The sequence below is a fragment of the Hemiscyllium ocellatum genome, chromosome 15 (genome assembly GCF_020745735.1).
Source record: "Hemiscyllium ocellatum isolate sHemOce1 chromosome 15, sHemOce1.pat.X.cur, whole genome shotgun sequence".
Taxonomy (NCBI): domain Eukaryota; kingdom Metazoa; phylum Chordata; class Chondrichthyes; order Orectolobiformes; family Hemiscylliidae; genus Hemiscyllium; species Hemiscyllium ocellatum.
This window is the reverse complement of record NC_083415.1, coordinates 64,961,313-64,987,587: the sequence shown is the minus strand read 5'-3', so window position 1 is coordinate 64,987,587 and position 26,275 is coordinate 64,961,313. Positions and strand designations below refer to the sequence as shown.

General features: G+C 43.5%; 1 protein-coding gene across 1 annotated transcript in view; it reads right to left on the bottom strand.

Moving 5' to 3' along the window:
• Positions 1–26,275, bottom strand: part of LOC132822854 (regulating synaptic membrane exocytosis protein 4-like) — a 115,653-nt gene that overhangs the window by 6,434 nt on the left and 82,944 nt on the right. The window contains exons 4-5 of the mRNA XM_060836228.1: positions 19,085–19,197; positions 1,190–1,291 (exon numbers count right to left, since the gene is read on the bottom strand). Of these exons, the coding sequence (XP_060692211.1) occupies positions 1,190–1,291; positions 19,085–19,197 (215 nt within the window). The remainder of the gene's footprint in view (positions 1–1,189; positions 1,292–19,084; positions 19,198–26,275) is intronic.

The following is a 26,275-nucleotide window of genomic DNA, read 5'->3' as shown; positions in this document are numbered from 1 at the left end:
TCAACCTGTCTATGCTGGCAGCTTTGGCAATTAACCTAATCCCATTTCCCCGTGGTTGGTCCATATCTATCCATATACCTGCCCAAATGTTTCTTAAATGACAAAATTTACTCTCCTCCACCATTACCTCTGGCAGCCCCTTGTTGACACTCACCACTTTCCGTGTGAAGAAATTGATCCTCTGGACCTTTTTGTGTCTCTCCCCTTTCCCCTGGAACCTATGGTCTTTAGCTTTAGACTCCCCTACTGTGGGGAAAAGCTGTTGGGATCTGTCTTTTCTGTGCCCCTCATGATTTTATATATCTCTATATGGCCACCTCTTTGCCTCCTGAGAAAAAAGGTCCCAGCCTATCCTACCTCTCAGCAAACATTCCTGTGCAGGTAGCACCTTGATCAATCTTTTCTGCATTCTTTCGAGTTTAATTATATCCTTACTCTAGTAGGGCGACCAGAACTACATGCACCACTCCCAATGTGGCCTCACCAACGCCTTCTACAGCTGTAACAGGAGGTCCCAGCCGCTGTTCTCCATGCTCTGACCAATGAAAGCAAGCATGCTGAAAGTGTTCTACACCTCCCTGTCTCTGTCACCTTTCATTACTCATGGGGGACTTGACAGGATAGATATGAAAATGTTGCTCCCTCTTGTGGGAGAACCTGGGACTAAAGGAAATAATCTCAGTGAGGGATTATTATCTTAAAAATAAAGATCAAGAGGAATTTCTTCTCTCATAGGGCAGTAAATCGATGGAATTCTTTAGCACAGAGGCTAAAGGCCTGTTGAGGCTGGGTCATTGATTATATTCAGGGCTGAGCTGTACATCTCTATGACTCTAATGGGAATCATGAGTTATGGGGAAAAGGCATGAAAATCATGGAATAATAGAATCCCTACAGAGTGGGCCAGTTAGCCCACACTGACCCTCTGAAAAGCATCCCAACCAGACCCCCTGCTTAACCTATCCCTGTAACCGTGTGTTTCCCATGATTAACCCAGCTACCCTGCACATCCCTGGACACTATGATCAAGTTAGCATGGTCAATCCTCCAACCTGCACATCCCTGGACACTATGATCATCAGCATGGCTAATCCACTGGATGATTGGGGGTTTGGGATGGGAGCAATCAATGGAAGTTGGGGGCAAGGGGAATTGAACAGTTGCAGTGATCAAGACCAGGGTGCGTTACCTGGAGGAGACTTTGTGCCTGGTTTTGGGGTGAGACCACGAGCTTGGATCACCTCCACCTCCAGCTGCCCATTCCTCTCCAAAATCCCAATTTCCACATCACCTGCCAATCAAATCAGAGCAAAGTGTTTGATACTCACTATCATGGAGCCAGGAGCACCACAATCTAATAGAAACAAAGATGCAAGTAGAGAAGAGAAAGATTTCCATGTCTACAAAAGCAAGGTGTTAGAAAACTGCACGGAAACAGAAAGTGCTGGAAAGTTGGTACCTCTGGGAGCTTCCAAATCAGAATTAAAGGGATTGAGTTCCCTCAAAATGCAGGACAGGCCAATCACTGAGGGTCAAAGATCCAGTTACGGGGGGCAAGGGAGGGTGCGGTTATGGAACAGCAAAGTTGTCTGAGGGGATCAATTGCTCAGGGTCCATTTACAGAGATGGGTAGGGCACTGGGAGAACAGGGCACCACACTGAACTTGATGAGAGATTGGAGTTTTGGCTCAACATAGAGGCCCACTCATTGGCTATCGAAATGCTGGACTCTGTATCTACCTCTACGGATACAGCTAGAGTATCTCCAATAGTTTCTGTTTGATTTACATTTATACAATGCTTTTCACAACCTCAGGATATCCGAAAATGCTTTACAGTCAGTACAGGTTTTTCTAAATCAGCCTATTCTGACACATTCTGATAAACACTCAGAGCTTGAACCCTGGTCTCTTGGCTCACAGGTAGGAACAAGCACACTCCAAAACAACTCTCCAAACTGGGCAGATGGGATCACTACTTCCACTCCATTGCAGGTAAAAAGCTGGTCATCAGGTGTGAGGTATTCTCTCTGTCATTGTTTGTGATACAGCTCTGGTCCATTCCCACTGCGGCTACTCAAGACACCTTCCATTTCATCTGGAGACCAAACGTGGACCATGTCCCACACCGACACCATGTAAAACATTCTGGATAAGGGGAGACAAGAACTTAACCAATGCCACCCTCATCCTGATGGTTACCATTGTGTGAGGATGCATCAAGCTTTGTGTAGACCCTCAGTACGCAAACACCAAGTGTCACTACATACCGAGGTTCTACCTGTCCCTGGTGTTATGAAGAATGGGGCTGGCTTCATTACCATGGACTGCTCCGAGTATATAGAACACAGAACAGTACAGCACACTACAGGCCCTTCGGCCCTCATTGTTGAGCCAACTTTTATCCTACTCTAAGATCAAACTAACCTACATACCTTTCAATTCACTATCATCCACGTGCCTAACTAAAAGTTGCTTAAATGTTGCTAATGTCTCTGACTCTACTACTACTGCTGGCAGTGCATTCCACACACACACCACTCTCTGTGTAAAGAACCTACCTCTGATATCTCCCCTAAACCTTCCTCCAATCACCTTAAAATTATGCCCCCCTCACAATAGCCATTTCCGCCCTGGGACAAAGTCTCTGGCTATCCACACCTCTTAACATCTTATACACCTCTATCAAGTCACCTCTCATCCTTCTTCACTCCAATGAGAAAAGCCCTAGCTCCCTCGACCTTTCTTCATAAGACATGCCCTCCAGTCCAAGCTGCATCCTGGTAAATCCCCTCTGCACCCTCTCTAAAGCTTCCACATCCTTCCTACAATGAGGCAACTAGAACTGAGCACAATATTCCAAGTGTGAGCTAACTAGGACACCATAGAGCTGCAGCATAACCTCTTAAATTCAATGCTCCAGATAATAAAAGCCAACATACCATAAGCCTTCTTAACAAGGTGACAACTTTGAAGGATCAATGGATGTGAAACCCAAAATCCCTCTGTGCCTCCACACTGCCAAGAATTCTGCCTTTAAGCTTGTAATCTGCATACAAATCCAACTTTCCAAAATGAATCACCTCATACTTTTCCAGGTTGAATTCCATCTGCCACTTATCAGCCCAGCTCTGCATCCTGTCAATGTCCTGTTGTAAACTACAAAAACCCTCCACACCATCCACAACTCCACCAACCTTTGTGTCATCAGCAAACATACTAACCCACCAGTCCACTTCCTCATACAAGTCATTTATAAAAATAACATGGAAACTTTTGTAAAGGGAGTCTGGAGGAAGATGCAGTGGTTTGTGCTGTGGGACTCTGTGCTCTATCCTCTGTTTTCTGGGATGCACACCGAGACAAATATTGACTGCGCCTGAAAGACCATCAACCAATGCTGTTCTTTGGTTGGCCTGAAACTTGTTGGCCGTCCAGAGCAAGGAGATGACCTCGACCAAATGTTGCAGACTGGTTCATTCCAAGATCCAGGACTACGTGCTGAGGGAAGTATTAACGCTTGGGCAGCTGCTGCCAGGGCACAGTGGCGAATGACCACTGTCTGAGGTCTTTCAGCCAAAGTACAACGGAGGTCCATTCAGTTATTGGACCCTGCCTGTGCCTCACAGACATGTAAATAGTTCCTGGTATCTAGCATAAATAAGAAACACATTTGGATTGGTTGCAACTATCAAGAAAGTCAAACAGTAATGTTTGTTTTCTTCTCCGTACGCAAAATCTATATAGATTTGAACTGCTTTAGTAACCGTGTATGTACATATAGATTTCTTTATCTTATCAATAAGGTATATTCTTCTTGTCTTCCTCCCTACAACAGATATTCACATGACATAATCTTTACTTCATATGATCAGGGATACCTATCAAACTATGGTGTACGGAAAGCTGAATTTGCTTTTAGAAGGTACAGGGAATAAAGCTAATTCTGATCTCCTATTTAAAACATTTTCATTGGAGCTTGCTTGTCCATTCTTTCAGCTTTGCCTGTGCTGTTTTTAAATGCTACTTTGCAGGCTACTGTGATTCTTTGGAAACAGGAACATGTCATCCAACATTGAGAATCTGTCTTTTTGCCTTGAAAATCTTCTCTGAATCAATTTTCATGGACCTCCGATCTCACAACCTTAGACCAAATCAAATAGAGTAAGCCAAATAGATTTATTTGGTGGAATCTGGTAATAAATAATAAACTCTCAAAACTGGCCATTCTTGGAAATCCGACAGTGTAGAAGCAGGCCATTTATCCCACCAAATCCACACAAACCTTCCAAAGAGCATCCCACCCACACCCATCCCATCCCTGTAACCCTGAATTTCCCATGGCTGACACACCTAGTCTACACATCCCTGAACACCATGGTCAACTTAGCATGGCCAATCCACTCTAACCAGCATACCTCTGGACTGTGGGAAACCACAGCACCCAGAGGAAATCCATGCTGTCAGAGGGAGAATGCGCAAACTCCACACTGTCAGTCAATCGAACATGGGTTCCTGGTGCAGTGAGGCAGCAGTGCTGGCCAAAGCCAGTGTGAAACCCAAAATTGAAAGAAATAATGACAAACCTATAGATGTGATCGAGAAAAGAATTCTCACTCTTTCTGATATTTGAGTACTGTAAGAGGTTGGTGTTGGGATTGATAGAATTTTATTTTGCCACATGTTCTGAAATTTTTCAATTTGTTATTTGTAAATCCTATTTTATCTTCATTTGTTTTGCATAACAAACTTCTGTTTTACTGTTAAAAAAAAATTTGCAGTGGTTTGCCATTTTCTTAAATCACAGAGAGTGCCTCCACATCCTTTTTCTCAATTTTTTATACGGCCTGCACACATGTAACAATTCCCTACTGGACTATAGTTTATGACTAGGATTTTCCCCACCAGAGTTTTCATTGGCATCAGAAGCATCTATTTAGCCTTGAATTATCCTTCTTCCTAATTTAAAAAGCAAGCACTGTTTTACACTGTTCAAATGGATATGCAGCATTCTATTTTCAAGTTATTAAAAATTCTTGGTACTGTATTCCAGTCTATAACAGCCCAACTTCCATTTCTGTTTATAGGCCCAAAAATGAAAAATAGTTGTTCTCTTAAAAAAATTAAGTTATTTTAAATGCTATATTAAGATTTAGACTCTTGGCTAGATATTTGCCCGTGACAGTGGATTGCTAATACAGGTTGTTCTGCTATAATGTGCGTTTCATTAACACAAATGCCCTATACACAATTGACAAACTGTGGACACTTTCTAAAGCACAAACTTTAAAAGCATGTGCTGGCTGTAACACGATTACATCACCAACACTTTAAGCGCTGTTTCTAAAACGCAATTTTTCTATAACATGGGGTTGCACAAGAACGCAACCATCACATTACAGGAGAGCTATCTGTAAGCAACATTAGCAATATGGCACCATTTCATTCCCATTGCAACATCCTGGGTGTTACTGTTGACCAGAAACTGAAAATACTGTGACTGTAAGAGCAAGTAACTCACCTCCTGACTTCCCAAAACCTGTCCACAAGGCACAAGTCAGGAATGTTATGGAATACTCCCCACTTGCTCTGGATGGGGGCAGCTCCAACAACACTCAAGAAGCTCCACACCATCCAGGACAAAGCAGCCACTTGATTGGTACCACATCCATCACCTTCATTCCCTCTACCACTGATGCAGTGTACACGCTCTGTGCGATTCAGATCAGTAACTCCCCAAATTTGTTTGACAGCATCTTCCAAACCTGTAATATTTAGACAGACAAGGGCAGCAAATACATGGGAAGGCCACCACCTTCAACCTCTCCTCCAAGCCACTCACCATTCCAACTTGGAAATATCACCATTCCTTCAGTGTCATTGAGTCAAAATCCTGGAATTCTCTCCCTTGTAGTATTGTGAATGTCCCGACAGTGCAACCTTTACAAAAATTCACTGTGGGATGTGAGTGTCACTGGCTGGCCAGCATTTATTGCCCGTCCCTAGTTGCCCCTTGAGAAGGTAGGAGTGAACTGCCTTATTGAACCACTGCAGTCCACCTTCTACGTGTGGGTTGACCCACAATGTCCTTAGGGAGGAAATTCCAGGATTTTGACACAGCGACAGTGAAGGAACAGTGATATACTTCCAAGTCAGGATGGTGAGTGGCTTGGAGGGGAACATGCAATGGTTGGTGTTCCCCTGTATCTGCTGCCCTTGTCCTTCTCGGTGGAAGTGGCTGTGGGTTTGGTAGGTGCTTTCTGAGGAGCCTTGGTGAATCTTTGCAGTGCATCAGTTGATAGGACACACTGCTGTGACTGAGAGACGGTGGAGGAGAAAGTGGATGCTTGTGGATGTAAATGTTCACGAAGCAACTGATCACCACCTTCTGAAAGGTCTCAAGGGTTCAACAGATGATGGACAAACACGGGCCTAGCCATCGATTACATATCAGGTATGAACAATAATTAAAAACTTGAGTGTGCAATTGGGTCCTTAAGGTTTGATGAGGAGAAATATCTTCACCCAGATTGTGGTAAGCTTATGAAATTCTATGCCACCGAAAGCACTGAGATCAAAACAGTGAATGCTTTGAAGGAGGAGTTGGGTAGAGTTTGGGGATCAGAAAGCTCCCACCGCTGGTGAGACATGTTACCAGTGTGGGCTCGACTCCCACACTGGCTGAAATTACCACAAAGGACATTCATTTTCAACGTCTTCCATTGCTTCGCTAATGAGAGAGTAGGACTACGGTGACTTTACCTTTTAGGTATAGTTAAAGGACTCAAAGGGTATCAAGAGAAAACAGGAACAAGGAATTGAGTTGGATGATCAGCCATGATGATGTTGAATGGGGGAGTAGGTTTGAAGGGTCAAATGGCCTACTCTTCCTCCTAGTTTCCATGTTTCTAAGTTTAACGTTTCATCCAGAAAACAATAATTCCAACTTCACAAGATTTCCTCAATACTGTACTAACAGCACTGGCCTAGATTTTGGGATTTCAGAATCTGTACAGGGACCATCTCCTCACTCTGGGACCTAATCACTGGCACACAGCTGTCCCACAGAAAACCAACTTTCCCTTTGCTCAGCTACATAAGGAGAGCAATTCTTAGATGTAGTATGGGGTGAGTCTGGTTGAACTGAAGGCCCAATCACATCAGAAACTGTGAGGCTGCTTTTGGATAAAACTGCATTTAAGACAATTCTTGATCACCAAAGGTTATGGGGAGAAAGTGGGAAAAGGGGGTTGAAAAACCTATCAGCCATGAATAACTGGTGAAGTAGACTCGATGGGCCAAATGGCCTAATTTCTGTTCCTATGTTTGACGTCTTATGGATGAACCCTACCTGATTCGCAAGATACAGTCACTTACTTCTGGTCACTGGTACTTTGAGATTAAAAATTGCCTTATTCAATTTAATTAATGTATCTATTGAAACCTGATGAATCAGATGAATAAATTTCAGGAGGGAGTTGAAGAAGTTTTTAGTTTACATATTTTATAAAAAAAAACAACCTTTCAAGTCACTTCCAGTGATCTTTGAACCCAGGCCCATCTAACCCAGAGGCAGGGACATTACCAGTGTGCCACTCCTCTGAGAGCACTTTGAGCACTGTTCGAAACAACAAGTTGAGGAAATGTTTACAGAAACTTTATCATTCTCAATTGTCTTCAACACGTGTTTTAATTGAATTATTAGATAGTGTGGAGGAAAGACCCGTACAGAAATAACAGAGATGGAATTAGGAAGCTCCTCAAATGGAAAACAAACTCCAAAATTGACTAGTTGTGAAAATAGCTCTTTTCTGCCTTTTTCCCTCTTTCCCACATAATTCAGTAACTTTAGCGATTAATTAGGATTGAGGGACTCAAAATATGATGTTACACTGACACCATGTGGTACAAAGGCAGAATTAATGCTCGATTCAGGAACATGAGGGCACAATCTTCAGAACGGTGGTACTGAAAAATCAGGCATATTTCGGAGAACGTTTGCAGAATCTCAGCTACTAAACCACTCAGGGAATATTGATCTATTTAACTGGAGTAACTTAGGTGTGAAGCTGACCAGAAAGTGGTCTGAGAAAGAATATTGTGTCCCTGTGAAGCGATTTTTTTTTCCAGTTTGACTAGTCGAGTAGGAACAGGTTTTAGAATAGGGATGGACTAAATGATGGATGTTGTATAATGAGCAATTCCTACGTTAATGATGATGATGTACATGATGGTGCAGCTCTAGCATTAACAGTTACATGCTAGCGAGACTCAAAGAAGAGAAAAATTGATCAACTGGACATGAGCAATTAGGAGACAATTCCCCAGAGTCACCATGTTTTGAGTGAAGAAACCTTTTTCTCATCTCAGTCTGAAATGGTCTATTCCGTATCCTGAGACTGTTTTCCCTGGATCTATAGTCTACAACCAGAGCAAACACCTTCCCTGCATCTACTCTGTCCAATCCTGTTAGACTTCTAGACACTTCAATCAAATCCTGTCTCATTCATATAGACTCCAGTGAATATGGTTCTGGATCAGTGATGCTGGAAGAGCACAGCAGTTCAGGCAGCATCCAACGAGCAGTGAAATCGACGTTTCGGGCAAAAGCTCTTCATCAGGAATAAAGGCAGTGAGCTGGAAGCATGGATCCATGCTTCCAGCTCACTGCCTTTATTCCTGATGAAGGGCTTTTGCCTGAAACGTCGATTTCGCTGCTCGTTGGATGCTGCCTGAACTGCTGTGCTCTTCCAGCACCACTGATCCAGAATCTGGTTTCCAGCATCTGCAGTCATTGTTTTTACCTCCTGTGAATATGGGCCCAGTTGAACAAATCCCTCGTTATAGGATAGTCATACCATCAGTAGCATCAGCCTAGTGAACTGCACACTGCACTCCCTCCTCACAAATACAGTATTACGGAGCGGTCATACAAGTTACCTACAAAGTTCACCTCTCACAATTGGAATACTAATGAATTAAGAATGAGTTTTAAAAATTGATTGAATTCGATAGCAAAGAACCAAATTAGAAAAGGAAATAAGGTGTGGAAAGGTAAGGAGCTGGGGATGAAATAACATCATCATTACATTGGAGCATTGAGAATTAGGAATGACCCTCACACTTTAATTGCTTTAATGAGAATGTTATCAAAACTAGATCATAAGTGGAGTGAGTTCCGCTAGGAATCCAAATGTGCAAGGGATGATGGTGGTTTAGTGGGAATGGTTTGGGCTGGTGATGCAGAGGCCTCGGTTAATGCTTCTTTTCCGGAGGTTTTGTCATGGGGTCAAAACCCACTGCAGTTGATGCAGTTTGTGGTCAACTAATAAAGCTGGAATCAAAAGTGAATCTCAGTAAACATGACCATGGCACCTAATGTCAAAATGTGGCTCTGGTTCCCTTTTAGGAAGGGAAATCACCTGTCCTTAACAGATATGCAACATATTTCTTAACTGGTAAGAAATTGTTAAGTGTCAAATCCTCTGTTTTTTGCCAGAGAGGGAATGCAACAAAGGTTCACCAGACTTGTTCCTGGGATGGTGGGACTATCCTAATGAGAGAAATTGAGCCAACTATTGTCTAAAGTTTTGGAGATTGAGAGTTATAAAATACTTCAAGGGCTGGCAGGGTGGGTGCAGCTCAGATGGCTCACCAGAGAGAGTGTAGAACCAGGGGGAACAATTTAAAAATCAGGAAGATGCCACTTCTGTCCAAGGTTTTATCTTGTCCAGGAGGCTGAGAAGATTTGGAATTCTCTACTCAAGAGGATTGTGGAAGCTCAGTCTTTAAACATGTTTAAGGTAGAGAGCAATCGCTGCCCTGTTATCAGTAGCATACAGGGTTACAATGGGATTGTATTAGATAAGAGGTATTGAGGTGTTCCAGCAGTCATGATCCTATTGAACAAACAAAAACCAAAGAACTGCAGATGCTAGAAATCAGAAACAAGATCAGAAATTGCTGAAAGACCTCAGGAACCTGGCAGCATCCTTGGAGAGAAAACAGAGATAACGGTGACCCTTTCTCAGAAAACTCTGATGATCCCACTGAACACCAGGCAGACTCGATTGGCTACTCCTGCTCCTAGGTTCCTACATGGATGTTACAGGAAGCATAATATCACATCAGTGAATAACTTAGATACAATAGCTTAGAAAACAAGATCGAATTACAACAGTGCCTTTTCAACCTCAATATCCGATATTCTCGTAACATACAGAAACACAATAATGCAGACATACATCCAGATAATACACACAAGTGCTATGAAGCTCAACAATATAAACAAGGGTTGTTATCTACGACAACATACAAGGGGCTGAATTCAATGTATTATTCACAGAGACTGCCAATTCCTACAATTATCACAGGGACAGTTATTCTCTACAATATACACAATTATCACAGGGACAGTTATTCTCTACAATATACACAAGGAACTATTTTTTCAGTATTGTATACATAGGGATGTCTACTCTCTATCGCATACACCGGAACTGCTTTTTCCTACAAGATACACAGGGGTGGCTATTCTCTGTAAGTATACACAGGGGCTGCTAATCTCCAAAATATACCCAAGGACTGCTATTCTCTATTATACACAGGGTCTGCTATTCTCTATTATACACAGGGTCTGCTATTTTCTGCAATATACCCAGGGATTGCTGTTCACTATAATGTACACAGGGACTGCTATTTGTGATCATAGAGACAGGAGCTGCTATTCTCTATTGTATACAAATGGACTGCTGTTCACTATCATATACACAGGAACTGCTATTCGTGATCATATAGACAGGAGCTGCTATTCTCTATCATATACAAATGGGCTGCTATTCTCTATAATATACACAGAGACTGCTATTCTCAATAATATACACAGGGACTGCTATTCGTGATCATATAGAAGGAGCTGCTATTCTCTATCGTATACAAATGGGCTGCTGTTCACTATCATATACACAGGAACTGCTATTCGTGATCATATAGACAGGAGCTGCTATTCTCTATCATATACAAATGGGCTGCTATTCTCTATAATATACACGGGGCTGCTATTCTCTATAATATACACAGGGACTGCCATTCTCTATAATATACACAAGGTCTCTTCTTCTCTATAGTATATACAGGGGCTGCTGTTATATTATATACAGAAACTGTCTATCTCTGTAACATACACTGGAACGCTATTCTCCATAATATACACAGGGACTTCTATTCTCTATAATGCACACAGGGGCTGCTATTCTCTACAATGTACTCAGGGAATGTGATTCTCTGTAATACACACAGGGACTGCTGGTCTCTATAATATACAGGGGGGCTCCTCTTCTCTTTAATATACACAGGGGCTGCTAATCTCTGTAAAAAACACAGGGACCACTATTCTCTATAATATACACAGGGACTGCTATTCTCTATAATATACTCAGGGGCTGCTATTCTCTACAATATATGCAGGGACTGCTATTCTCGAAAGTACTCATAGGGGCTGCTGTTGTCTATAATACTCAGGGGCTGCTGTTCTCTAACAGACACAGGAACTAATGTTTTCTACAGTATGCACAAGGACCTCTACTCTCTACAGTATACACAGGGGCATCTTGTTATAATAGACAAGGCTGCTCTTGCCTACAGCTTACACACAGATTGCTATTTCAGTAATAAACACAGCAGTTGCCATTCCCAATAATGTACACAGTGTCTGAAATTATCTGCAATATACACAGAAATTGCTATTGTCAAAAATATATACAAAGCTTCATTATTTTGTGTAAGATTAAGAAGAGGTTTTTTTATTCACTTGTGGAATATTCACTGACGAGGCCAATATTTGTTGTCTGTTCCTATTCGCCCTGCAAAGTGACGGGTGAGCCACTTTCTTGAGCTGCTGTTGTCCTTCGGAGTGCAGGGACACTAACAGTTAGGAAGGGATTTCCAGGATTTTAATCCAGCATCAGTAAAGCAATAATCATATATTTCCAGGTCAGGATGGTGTGTATTTTCACATAGAACCTGCAGGTGGTGGTGTTCCATGTATCTGCTGCCCTCGCCCCCTTCATGGTGATACTATGATATATACTAAACATATACATAGACATTGCTACAGCTGTTCTTCTCTATAATACATAGATAGTGCGATTCTCTACAACATACACAGAGACTGTTATTCTTTATGATATATCTATAACCACATGAACAAGGGCCACTAGAAGAAAAAATGGCAAAGTGATATTTAGAGTCATAAAATCAGAGAGATGTACAGCACAGAAACAGACCCTTTGGAATGACTCATCCATGCCAATCAGACATCCCAAATTAATCTAGTCCATTTGCCAACATTTGACCCAAATTCCCTCTCAACCCTTCCTATACATATATCCATTCAGATGCCTTTTAAATGTTGTAATTGTACCAGCCTCCACCACTTGCTTTAGCAACTCATTTCATACCCACATCACCTTCTCCATGAAAACATTGTCCCTTAGGTCCCTTTTAAATCTTTCTCCTCTAGTTTTGGACTCCCCTATCCTGAGGAAAAGACCTTGCTAATCACCCTATCCATGCCCCTCATAATTTTATAAACTTCTATAAGGTCACCCCTCAGCCTCCGACACTCGAGGAAGAACAGCCCCAGCCTGTTCAGCCTCTCCCTGTAGCTCAGATCCTCCAACCCTGGCAACATTCTTGCAAACCTTTTCTGAACCCTTTCATGTTTCACAACATCTTTCCGATAGGAAGGAGACCAGAATTGCACGCAATGTTCCAACAGTGGCCTAACCAATGTCCTGTACAGTTGCAACATGACCTCCCAACTCCTGTACTCAATACTCTGACCATTAAAGGCAAGCATACCAAATACCTTCTTCATTACCCTGTCTACCTGGGACTCCACTATCAAGGAACTATGAATCTACTAGGGTCTCTTTATTCAGCAACACTCCCCAAGACCTTACCATTGAGTGTATAAGTCCTGCCCTGATTTGTCTTTCCAAAATGCAGGACCTCACATTTATCTAAATTAAACTCTATCTGCCACTTCTCAGCCCATTGGTCCATCTGATCAAGATCCCATTGTACTCTGAGGTAATCTTCTTCACTGTCCACTACACCTCCAATTTTGGTGTCAACTGCAAATTTACTAACCATACCTCCTATGTTCACATCCAAATCATTTATATAAATGATGAAAAGTAGTGGACCCAGCACCGATCTTTATGGCATTCCACTGGTCACCGGCCTCCAGTCTGAAAAACAACCCTCCACCACCATCCTGTCTTCAACCTTCCAGCTAGTTTTGTATCCAAGTGGCTAATTTTCCCTGTATTCCATGTGATCTAACCTTGCTAACCAGTTAACTATGAGGAACCTTGTCAAACGCCTTACTAATCACATCCACTGCTCTGCCCTCATCAATCCTCTTTGTTACTTCTTCAAAAAACAAACTCAATCAAGTTTGTGAGACATGATTTCTCACACACAAAGCCATGTTGACTATCCCTAATCAGTCCTTGCCTTTCCAAATAAGTGTAAATTCTGTCCCTCAGGATTTCCTCCAAAAACTTCCCATCCCTGATGTCAGGTTCACTGGTCTATAGTTGCCTGGCTATTCCTTACTACCCTTCTTAAACAGTGGTACCACGTTAGCCAACCTCTAGTCTTCCGGCACCTCATATGTGGCTATTGATGATCTAAATATCTCAGCAAGAGGCCCAGCATTCACTTCCCTAGATTCCCATAGTTTTAGGGTACACCTGATAAAGTCCTGGGGATTTGTCCACCTTTATGCACTATAAGGCATCTCCTCATCTGTAATATGCACATTTCCAAGATGCTGTTGTTTCTTTCTCCATGTTCTCTAACTTCCATTCGTGAACACTAATGCAAAATACTCATTTAGTATCTCCTGACTTATGGCAACAAGTCAAGACTCCAAAACGCTATGGGAGTTTTAGGCCTTAATTCCAGAATGTGTCATTAAATGAGAATTGCAGCTGAGACTAAGTATCTGTAGAGGTGAATTGACAGGTTATCTGGTAAAAATTCTGTCTGGAACTGATGGGAGGTAATAGCTAAAGTTGTCAAAGAATCTTCAAACAGACTGGACTGTGATCTCTTGTGACTACGAAGTTAATGAAAATCTGAAAATCTTATGATCAACTCCAAGCCATCCCTGCAGATTATGTCCCAAATTATAGGAGTGTTTTGTGTTTTGTTTTTTGAAGGCGGCACTGGTATTGGATTAACACCATTGTTTCAACTTCATTGGAGTGTACAAGTTGAACCGAATGCTCCTGTGTACATCAGTGTTGGCTTCATGTATCAATATGCAATGGTGACATTAAAGAATTACCTTCCAGTTAGCCCCACATTGCGGGTAAAGACCATCTCTCACACTAACTGCTAAAAAAATTGAATCTTTTTAAAAAAGGAATCAGGACAAAGGAACTTCAATCACCTACAAAACCAAGAATCTCAAAAATGGAGTTTATCACTGTCCATGAAAATGCTGTCAGTAACCTCCACTGCAACAGAGTGTTCAAGGTTCCACATTTTTCAAACAACTCAGAGTTTTTAATCCGCGCTGAGGCCGCAAGTCCGGTTCCACACTGAGGTCAGGAATCCGGTTCAGCGCTGAGGCCGGGAGTCTGAGTCTGGGTCTGTGCTGAGGCTGGGAGTCTGAGCCTGGGTCTACGCTGAGGCTGGGAGTCTGAGTCCCTCCCAATGTTTAATGTTCATTTCCTTTCACATTCAGTAGACTTTCCTAATTGCTTACTGTACCTATATACAAGCCTTTTACATTTCATGTACGAGGACACTCAGATCCCTCTGCGCCTCAAAAGCTCTGCAATCTCTCACCATTTAGATAATATGCTTCTTTTGAATTCTTCAAACTAAGATGCACATGGGTCTGCTGTTCTCTACAATATTTACAGTGACTGCTTTTCCATTTAACATAAACATGGTAAGCTATTCAGGTCAGTGTACACTGAGACTGCTATTTCTAATACATAAACAATTGTTCCTATTCTCAGTAATATACTCAAGGATTGCTACTCACCTGTGTACAAAGAGACTTGATATTTCATGCATATGCACAAGGGCTGCTAATCTCCATTCTATGCACAGTTACTGCTATTCTCTAAAATAGACACGGGGCTTCTATTGACTACAATGTACATACAGCCCTCTAACCCCTATCATACAGCCTGCTATTCCATACAATTCAGCCTGCTATCCCTATCACACAACCTGTGATCCCACATCGTACAGCCTGCTATCCCCCCTCGTACAGCCTGCTATCCCCTCTCGTACAGCCTGCTATCCCCTCTCGTACAGCCTGCTATCCCCTCTCGTACAGCCTGCTATCCCCTCTCGTACAGCCTGCTATCCCCTCTCATACAGCCTGCTATCCCCTCTCATACAGCCTGCTATCCCCTCTCATACAGCCTGCTATCCCCTCTCGTACAGCCTGCTATCCCCTATCGTACAGCCTGCTATCCCCTATCGTACAGCCTGCTATCCCCTATCATACAGCCTGCTATCCCCCATCGTACAGCCTGCTATCCCCCATAATACAGTCTGCTATCCCCCATCGTACAGCCTGCTATCCCCCATAATACAGCCTGCTTTCCCCTATCATACAGCCTGCTATCCCCTATCATACAGCCTGCTATCCCCTATCGTACAGCCTGCTATCCCCTATCGTACAGCCTGCTATCCCCTATCATACAGCCTGCTATCCCCCAACATACAGCCTGCTATCCCCTCTCGTACAGCCTGCTATCCCCCATTATACAGCCTGCTAACCCCCATAATACAGCCTGCTATCCCCCATGGTACAGCCTGCTATCCCCCATCATACAGCCTGCTATCCCCCATCGTACAGCCTGCTATCCCCCATTGTACAGCCTGCTATCCCCCATCATACAGCCTGCTATCCCCCATCATACAGCCTGCTATCCCCCATTGTACAGCCTGCTATCCCCTCTCATACAGCCTGCTATCCTCCATCATACAGCCTGCTATCCTCCATCATACAGCCTGCTATCCGCCATCGTACAGCCTGCTATCCCCCATCATACAGCCTGCTATCCCCCAACATACAGCCTGCTATCCCCCATCGTACAGCCTGCTATCCCCCATCGTACAGCCTGCTATCCCCCATAATACAGCCTGCTATCCCCCATAATACAGCCTGCTATCCCCTCTCGTACAGCCTGCTATCCCCTATCATACAGTCTGCTATCCCCCATCGTACAGTCTGCTATCCCCTCTCGTACAGCCTGCTATCCCCCATCATACAGCCTGCTATCCCCCATCATACAGCCTGCTATCCCCCATCGTACAGCCTGCTATCCCCCATTATACAGCCTGCTAACCCCATAATACAGCCTGCTATCCCCCATCATACAGCCTGCTATCCCCCAACATACAGCCTGCTATCCCCAATCGTATAGCCTGCTATCCCCCATTGTACAGCCTGCTATCCCCTCTCATACAGCCTGCTATCCTCCATCATATAGCCTGCTATCCCCCCATCATACAGTCTGCTATCCCCCAACATACAGCCTGCTATCCCCCAACATACAGCCTGCTATCCCCCATCATACAGCCTGCTATCCCCCAACATACAGCCTGCTATCCCCCAACATACAGCCTGCTATCCCCCATCGTACAGCCTGCTATCCCCCATCGTACAGCCTGCTATCCCCCATAATACAGCCTGCTATCCCCTCTCGTACAGCCTGCTATCCCCTATCATACAGTCTGCTATCCCCCATCGTACAGTCTGCTATCCCCTCTCGTACAGCCTGCTATCCCCCATCATACAGCCTGCTATCCCCTATCATACAGCCTGCTATCCCCCATCGTACAGCCTGCTATCCCCCATTATACAGCCTGCTAACCCCATAATACAGCCTGCTATCCCCCATCATACAGCCTGCTATCCCCCAACATACAGCCTGCTATCCCCCAACATACAGCCTGCTATCCCCCATCGTATAGCCTGCTATCCCCCATTGTACAGCCTGCTATCCCCTCTCATACAGCCTGCTATCCTCCATCATATAGCCTGCTATCCCCCCATCATACAGTCTGCTATCCCCCATCATACAGCCTGCTATCCCCCAACATACAGCCTGCTATCCCCCATCATACAGCCTGCTATCCCCCATTGTACAGCCTGCTATCCCCTCTCATACAGCCTGCTATCCTCCATCATATAGCCTGCTATCCCCCCATCATACAGTCTGCTATCCCCCATCATACAGCCTGCTATCCCCCAACATACAGCCTGCTATCCCCCATCATACAGCCTGCTATCCCCCAACATACAGCCTGCTATCCCCCAACATACAGCCTGCTATCCCCCATCATACAGCCTGCTATCCCCCAACATACAGCCTGCTATCCCCCAACATACAGCCTGCTATCTCCCAACATACAGCCTGCTATCCCCCATCGTACAGCCTGCTATCCCCTATCGTACAGCCTGCTATCCCCTATCGTACAGCCTGCTATCCCCTATCGTACAGCCTGCTATCCCCCATGGTACAGCCTGCTATCCCCCATCGTACAGCCTGCTATCCCCCATCGTACAGCCTGCTATCCCCCATCGTACAGCCTGCTATCCCCTCTCGTACAGCCTGCTATCCCCCATCGTACAGTCTGCTACCCCCCATCATACAGTCTGCTATCCCCCATCGTACAGCCTGCTATCCCCCATCATTACAGCCTGCTATCCCCTCTCGTACAGCCTGCTATCCCCCATCGTACAGCCTGCTTGCCCCCATTGTACAGCCTGCTATCCCCTCTCATACAGCCTGCTATCCCCCATCATACAGCCTGCTATCCCCCATCATACAGCCTGCTATCCCCCATCATACAGCCTGCTATCCCCCATCATACACCCTGCTATCCCCCATCATACAGCCTGCTATCCCCCATCATACAGCCTGCTTGCCCCCATTGTACAGCCTGCTATCCCCCATCGTACAGCCTGCTATCCCCTCTCATACAGCCTGCTATCCCCCATCATACAGCCTGCTATCCCCCATCATACAGCCTGCTATCCCCCATCATACAGCCTGTTATCCCCCATCGTACAGCCTGCTATCCCCCATCGTACAGCCTGCTATCCCCCATCGTACAGCCTTCTATCCCCCATCGTACAGCCTGCTATCCCCTCTCGTACAGCCTGCTATCCCCCATCATACAGTCTGCTCTCCCCTCTCGTACAGCCTGCTATCCCCCATCGTACAGTCTGCTATCCCCTATCGTACAGCCTGCTATCCCCCATCGTACAGCCTGCTATCCCCTATCGTACAGCCTGCTATCCCCCATCATAGATGCTGCCTGGCCTGCTGTGCTTTGACCAGCAACACATTTGCAGCTGTGATCTCCAGCATCTGCAGACCTCATTTTTTACCCATCATACAGCCTGCTATCCCCCATTGTACAGCCTGCTATCCCCCATCATACAGCCTGCTATCCCCCATCATACAGCCTGCTATCCCCTATCATACAGCCTGTTATACTCTATTCTGTGGCATGGCCAACAAATGACATTTAAAAAACTCACCATTATCTCTTCCCTCACACTCTTTCTTCCCAATGTTTAATGATCTGTCTCTTTCTCAGTTTTGCTGTCTCACTCTCTACGTCTTTAATTATTACTAATTTTTTTCCCAGTTTGTGACTCACTCTCTCTTTCACAGTCTCAATCACGTTGCACACGATGTTAATCCTCCATTAGGTATGGTTGAAGATGTTGGAGAAGCTGAAATCAGGGGAACACAACCACATGGACCAAATTCCATTTTTCCCCTGTGGTGGGTTGGGGTCACGGGGCCTAATAATCAGATGGAAAACATGCTCCTGGGGGTGGGGTGGGGGAGTTGTGGATAGAGTGTCCAGGACTTGGGATAGCTGGAAGTTAAAATATCCAGCAAGTAGCGTGCCTCTGTTCACATGATCAGGATGGGCATACTCTTATAGGCTCTCTTACATGGCTCACAAAATCACATTAGGTCAATATTGAAGCTTTAATCAATGAGGAGTCAAGAGTTTCTTACCCATCGATGGTGTGGCCAGTGTCTGACGCCCCACAAACTGTGCAGGACCCATTCCATCCAGGAAATCTCTGAAGAGTCCATCAGAGGCCAGGCAGACTCCACTATAGTTCAAGCTGAAGGGAAAAGAACACGCCAATTATTTGTACAGCAACTTACGTTTGGTTGCAACATAATCCTTATTGTGTGTTCAATCAAGGCCAGAAATGAACTAAGGATAAAAGCAAATTACTGCAGATGCTGGAATCTAAAACCAAAAGAGAAAATGCTGGAAAATCTCAGCAGGTCTGGCAGCATCTGTAAGGTGAGAAAAGAGCTGATGTTTCGAGTCTAACTGACTCTTTATCAAAGCTTTGACAAAAGGTCAGTTAGACTCGAAAGGTCAGCTGTTTTCTCACCTTACAGATGCTGCCAGACCTGCTGAGATTTTGCAGCATTTTCTCTTTTGGTTCCAGACATGAACTACATCATTAAGCAATGGACATCATGATTCACAACATAACCTTCCCTGATTGTTCTGATCATGAGTCTGTCTAAGCAAAGTCAAGACCTTTCTGAATTTCAGGTGCACACATTCCTAGATGATTTGTTCTAACTTGGGAATGTTTATTGCGAATAAGGTCTCCAGAAATAAGCTTCTTGTCACAAAACACCAAATTCCAACCTGTCTACCATCCTGATACATTGCCCACTTCCTTTGTCTATCTCACCACCGTAGAGGGATGTGCTGGGGATGATCATAGAGGGATGCAACCTTGGCAGTTTTGTTGCTCTTAGTCAGGCTGTTGTTCTCGAACACTCTGTTACTCAGCTTGGAATATAGCAGCTGTAACATTTGCAATGCGTGTTGATTTCAGTATCAAATGACAGATTGCTTGCGATTGCAGCACCCAGATATATAAAGATATCCACACCTTGCAGCATCACATTGTCAAAGCTGATTGATGGCTTTATGGTCACATTGCAAATCATCTCAAATACCACAACATATCTCAAATTGACCTATTTACAGTGTTTGATAGATATGTACTACCCATTGTCATATAAATGACACTGATTCGGAATGCTTGACTTACCAATCAACATGTGAACAAGCTCAAAAACATTCAGAAGTCAGCATTGAAATTGATCTTGGGTAACATTTGCCAAATCTAGTTCTGAGGAAGGGTCACTGGGTTTGAAATGTTAACTCTGATTTCTCTGCACAGATGCTGCCAGACCTGCTGAGCTTTTCCAGCAATTTCTGTTTGTGTGTCTAATCATCAGCAACTACAGTTCTTCTCGGTTTCAACTTTTGTACCAAATCTACTCTGACGCAGTCAAACAATGTAATCCCTTGCTGAAAAACGAAGAACTGCTATCTAGACTTTGCTGGAACACTCCTGAATCCTGCCTCCCATTTCCACTATCTCTTGCCTCGACCAGAGAAAAGTAAGTGATGTGATGGAATTCAGGAGGAAAGCCCCATAGTACAAATCACGCAGAGAATGAGTAGACTATGAGAAAGGTTAATTCCCAACTTTATAAGATTCAAATAATTATAACCAATTGAGAATTTAATTAACTGAATGTCTGACAACATGGATTTTAATATAAAATGAAGGATTATCTTCTTATCTTCATAACTGAACAATTTTATTATTTTCTACTTATTCAAAATATTGTTCTGTAACTGTTAAGTATTTAGTTGGTTTCTTGTAGTATCATTATCCCACGTTAACACTGGTTGATAGGGTAATGTTTTATTAAACTACTTGTCCATCAATGACTTGCCAATGTGGGGATGACACAGTGGCTCAGTGGTTAGCACTGCTACCTCACAGCATCAGGGACTTGGGTTCAATCCCATCCTTGGGTTGGTGTGTGTGTGTGCTTGTACACCCTGCAGGTGCTCTGGCCACCTCCCACGGTCCAAAGGTATGGCCATGCTAAATGACCCATAGTGTCCATGGACATGCAGGCTGAGGTGGGTTGCCATTGAAAATGCAGGGATCTGGGTGGGATTCAAGGGGCTGAATGGGCAAGTGCTGTCTCATCAGTGTACAGTCACCACAATGAAACACACCCCCATCTTGTTCCCAGGTCTTGGTATGAGAGACCTCTGTAATTGTACTGAAAGCCTAAATCTGTTTCACCTTTGAGATAATTCCTTGTCCAAGTGTTTGGTTTCCTGTCTTAATAACTCTATGTTCCTCAACTTCATCATTTTTCATAGCCTAATGTAAAGCACCTTGTGATTTGTTGTCTACAGTAAACGTGCTATATAAAGGCAAGTTGTTGTCATCAAGTCTGACCCAGAGTAAAGCAGGAAACTAATTATTAGGAGCAGGTTGCAGTAATTTTACTCAATCTGGTTTTGAAATTCTTACTCAGCAGAATTATATAACCAATTCCAAATTGAGCCACAGTTATGAGTCATTTATCAATTTGACTGAATTTTACAGTCTACAACATTAGCTAAGGTTTTGTTTTGAGTAGTTTATGCATATAGCCTATGCTGAGTGAGGATAACAGATCAAGGGTGTTCCAATTGAGATCAATTTCCCAAAGTTAGTTATGAAATGCTCATTTGAAAAGTTGCTGGAGTTTCTAACTCCTTGTTGCTCTACAGTGCCTCCTCCTGCTGAACCTGTAACATGGCTGGACAGGGTGGGGGGTAGGAATTGGAGCAGATCATGCACCATTCAGGCTGCTTTAGCCTGGATGCTGCGCTCCCAACTAGCAGGGAACTGGAGAGTATTCCATCACATTCCTGACCAACATTTTTTGACAGTGAACAGGTTTTAGGAATCAGGAACTGGCTTTCCCACTGCAGGATTCCCAACCTCTGACGGGCTCTTGTAGTCAAGAGTATTTAAAGCTCAATGGCAAACACTAGGATGTTGATTTTGGGGGGATACAGTGATGGTAATGCTTTTTGAGTGGCAAGGATAGATGGTTAGATTCTCTCCTGTTGGAGATTACCCTTGCCTAGCACTAGTGTGGCATGAGTGTTACTTATGACTTATCTGAAACCAGAATGTTACCCAGACCTTGTTGCATCTGAACATGGACTGCTTCAAGATCAGTCATGAATGGCGTTGAACATTGGGGGACATCTCCACTGCTGACTTTATGATGAAAAGGGAGGTCATTGGTGAAGCAGTTAAAAAATGACGGAGGACGTTACCCTGAGGAACTCCTGCAGAGATGTCCTGGAGCTGAGATGACTGATCTCCAACAACCACAACCAGCCTTTATCTTGCCATGTGTAACTCCAGAGTCTGTCCCCGATTCCCATTGATTCAGGTTTTGCTCAGGCTCTGTGATGCCACACTCGGTGAATTGCAGGCTTGATGTTAAGGGCTGTCACTCTTACTCTACCTTGGAAATTCAGCTGTCCTCGTGTCCCATATTGGATGCAGACTAGAATGAGGCCAGGACTTAAGTGGCTGCTTTTGATATTCTCCTAACAGGAAGGAGAATGGGTTTGTTCTTTCGGGCAATTAGCACAAATGCTTGACCATCAGAATGCATCCTCTGAGTGTGGTCTCTGTGCAATTGGACTTAACTTTAACAAAATAATCAAATGAAGGCTGATCAGCAAAAATAAAATTCAAATGGTCATTTCTTTGAAATCTATCTGGTTAATTAGCTTCAGTACAAAATCCTGCTTAAGTGGATGGTTGCAATGTCTCAGCACATAGGTTTGATAAATCTGCCTCAAATACTTACAAAACAGATGCACTCAATTAACAGCATTAAAGAATAATTTATTGACTGTTCGCCAATAGCCCACTGTTTGGCAAGATCACTGGGGATGAGGTGCAGTTCTGACTCAGCTCCTGTGTTGTGAGTTAGCAAATGAAGGCAAATTATATGTTTTTACATATATAAAGAGTTAACAGCAGTGGTTACTTCTGCAAATTTTCTTAACCGGCTAAAAGATTTGTTCAGGTCAAATAGCATTGAATTAATTTCACTTAAATTTCCAAGGAGGGAGTTAACAGAGAGGTGTTGAGGGTAAAAAAGTTGACGTTAGGTTTGTCTGCAAGTTTGAAGACTAAAACATTGGTTTGAACCTCCTGTGGCACAGTGGTAGTGTCTCATATCTCTTGGCTAGTGGATTCTGGTTCCCACCTGCTCTAGAGGTAAAATACCTGCGTATGTTCACTCAAAATATCAAGAATGATTGTATCAAAGGGACTGTAATAGTATTGGTATGAGATACTGAGTGACAGGAAACTGAGTAAATTTTTTTTAAAAACTTGAGGACTATATATAAACTATACATACAAGATCAGTGCCAAGTGGTGTTGAACATTGGAGAACATCTCCTTATAATGATGAGATTCTCAGAATTCAGTATCAGGGCCATGGCTTTTTTCAAACTGTTGCAGTGTACCTAGACTCGAGGATCAGGAGAGAATTTCAAAACTGTTTCCAGGGATGAATGGATTGAAGAAGCTGAAATTGGAGCAAAGAAGGCCAACAGGACTTTTGATCAAGGTATTCAAAATTGTGAGGTGTCTGGATGGGGTAAGACAGAGAGAAATTGGCAGAGGGCTTGAAACAGGCATAACTGATTTATAAAGCGATTGACAAGAACTGACAGATGTGACATGAGGAAAGTCCTTTGTACTGCAGCGAGCGGTTGGGAGTAGAAACCCAATGAGTATGGTGGAGGCAGGTTCAATCAAAGCATTCAGAGAGAGCCACTATATGCACAATGGGCCGAATGACCACCTTCAGTGGTGCTAATAGCTGAAAATGGGGTCAGTGACAGAGTGGCATGGGAAGAGGTGGAAGTGGAGATTTTTCACAGCCCTCACCCAAGCTGATGACACAAGAGGTTAAAGGGTCTGAGGTTCTGTAATCCAGTCTGTGCTCTCATCAGGGAACACCCAGCCTCAAGTGGAAAAACGCAACTGAAGCTGTAATATTATGATAACACTTAATATTCTGTTTTCTGTCATTTCTGCCTGATCCACATTGGTGGTACAGGAATTTACAGCAAAGCAAAAGGCCCCCAGAACCACCCACTCTGTGCAGGTGTTAAGGATGCACACAAATCTCCACCCATCCCTCTTCATCTGACCCTGTCATTCCATTCTCCCTCATACACTTCACTCTATCCGTGAAATACTTCATCATACACGTGTGAAGCAGATGTTCAAGGTTGCTGGGTGCCCAGGTTCAACGTGTTTGACATCATGAAGAGTTAAGTAAAAAGTGACGTCTGCAGATGCTGGAGATCAGAGCTGAAAATGTGTTGCTGGTTAAAGCACAGCAGGTTAGGCAGCATCCAAGGAACAGGAAATTCGACGTTTCGGGCCAGAGCCTGATGAAGGGCTCTGGCCCGAAACGTCGAATTTCCTGTTCCTTGGATGCTGCCTAACCTGCTGTGCTTTAACCAGCAACACATTTTCAGCTCAATCATGAAGAGTTAATACTTATATTTCTTTATGAAGCCACATTGGCATCATCTTTTGTGCCATATATGGAGGTTTCTCCTCTTACCATGCTGCCCTGTGCAGGGGCCAATACTCATCACCAATTTCTTATTCTATACACTTCTTGCAAGGAGAGTAAGAACAAAGAGGGATTGAAACCAGCCAATGAAACTGCTCAGAAAATACAAGGCAACCAGTGTTCTCCAGCGTCCCAGCTCAGTGTGCCATTGAGAGAGAGGTTCCTATCTATCTTTGGTTCACTGGAGTTACACACAAAGGGACAGATTGTAAAGGAATAGTCCCAGAGCTTATGTGTATACCAGGAGTTAACAGACTGGCTTTGATAATTCTGATCAATAAGACTAATTGGAAAGATGTTGACCCACTGGAATTCTATGCAATGAATTAATGAAAGTGTGCATTGGCAATGTACAATGTAGGACTGAAAGGGAAAGGTTTTGTCCATTGGGAGTCTTGTCAATAGGAGCAAGTAAAAATGTGATTATTCATTGAGATTCCACACAAAGCCATGGAATATAAAGGTCATGTCCTTTGAGATATTGTTTATGGGACTCAGTGCCAATAAGAAACTGGTCTGTGTACATTTTATTCCATAAAGGTAGTTTTGATACAGATACAAGATATTTCCAATTCTTATCCTCAACTGGTGAGAGAGAATAAGGATTGTTTTTTTCCATGGTTTATATTTAAACATGCTCTTTCACAGAATATAACCTTTTCAGTGTAATTAGCTAAGTGCATATAAATGAAAACATTCCAAATACATTGGGCAAGTCTGGCAGCATCTGTGAAGACAGAAACAGAGTTAATGTTTAAGGTCTTTGACCATTCATCATCATCAAGCTGAAATGTTCTTTTTTGTTGTCTCCCAAGATGCTGCAAGACCTGCTGAGTATTTATTTTTAACGTTTTCTTATTTTTTTATTTCAGGATTACAGCAGCCATTGTATTTTAGAAACATAGAAAATAGAAGCAGGAGTAGGCCATTCGGCCCTTTGAGCCAGATCCACCCTTCCATATATTGTGAACAGCTGGGGCCCCCGCACAGAACCCTATGATACCCCACTCATCACTGCCTGCCACTCTGAAAAGGACCTGTTTACTCCAACTCTCTGATTCCTGTCTGCCAACCAGTTCTCTATACTTATGCTTTCTTATATAAATCAGATTGATTACTTTAATCTGTAAAGATCCACTGGGATTATTTATATTGCAGAGATCCTTCAGCAAATTCCACAGTTTATCACGATCAGTGAAGCTCATGGCTGCAATCTCAATTTAGGATTGACCGGAAATGCAGTGCCATTATTATGTTACAGACCGCATTGTGCAGGACAGCTGCTTGAACACCAAGATTGGCTTTCTACTGAGATATTAAACTGAGACTCTGACCGCATGTACACCCTCAGCTGGGCATGGGGGAACCTATAACCCCACTAAATGTTGAGGGGCTCCTCCCTGGACTAACCTTCTTGAATTCATCCACAGGATGTAGGCATCACTGGCTGGGTTACATCAATGCTTGAGGTCAGTTGTGGGTCACATGTAGGCAAGAATGGCGGATTTCCTCACCTTAAGGACATTAGTGACCCAGATGGGCCTTTAAGACAATTGATAATGGTTTCACAGTCAGCAGTAGATTTTTAATTCCAGAGATCTTATTCTTTAATTGAATTCAAACTCCACCATCTGCTGTGGTAGGATTTGAACCCATTGTCCCCAGAACATTAGCTGATTTTCC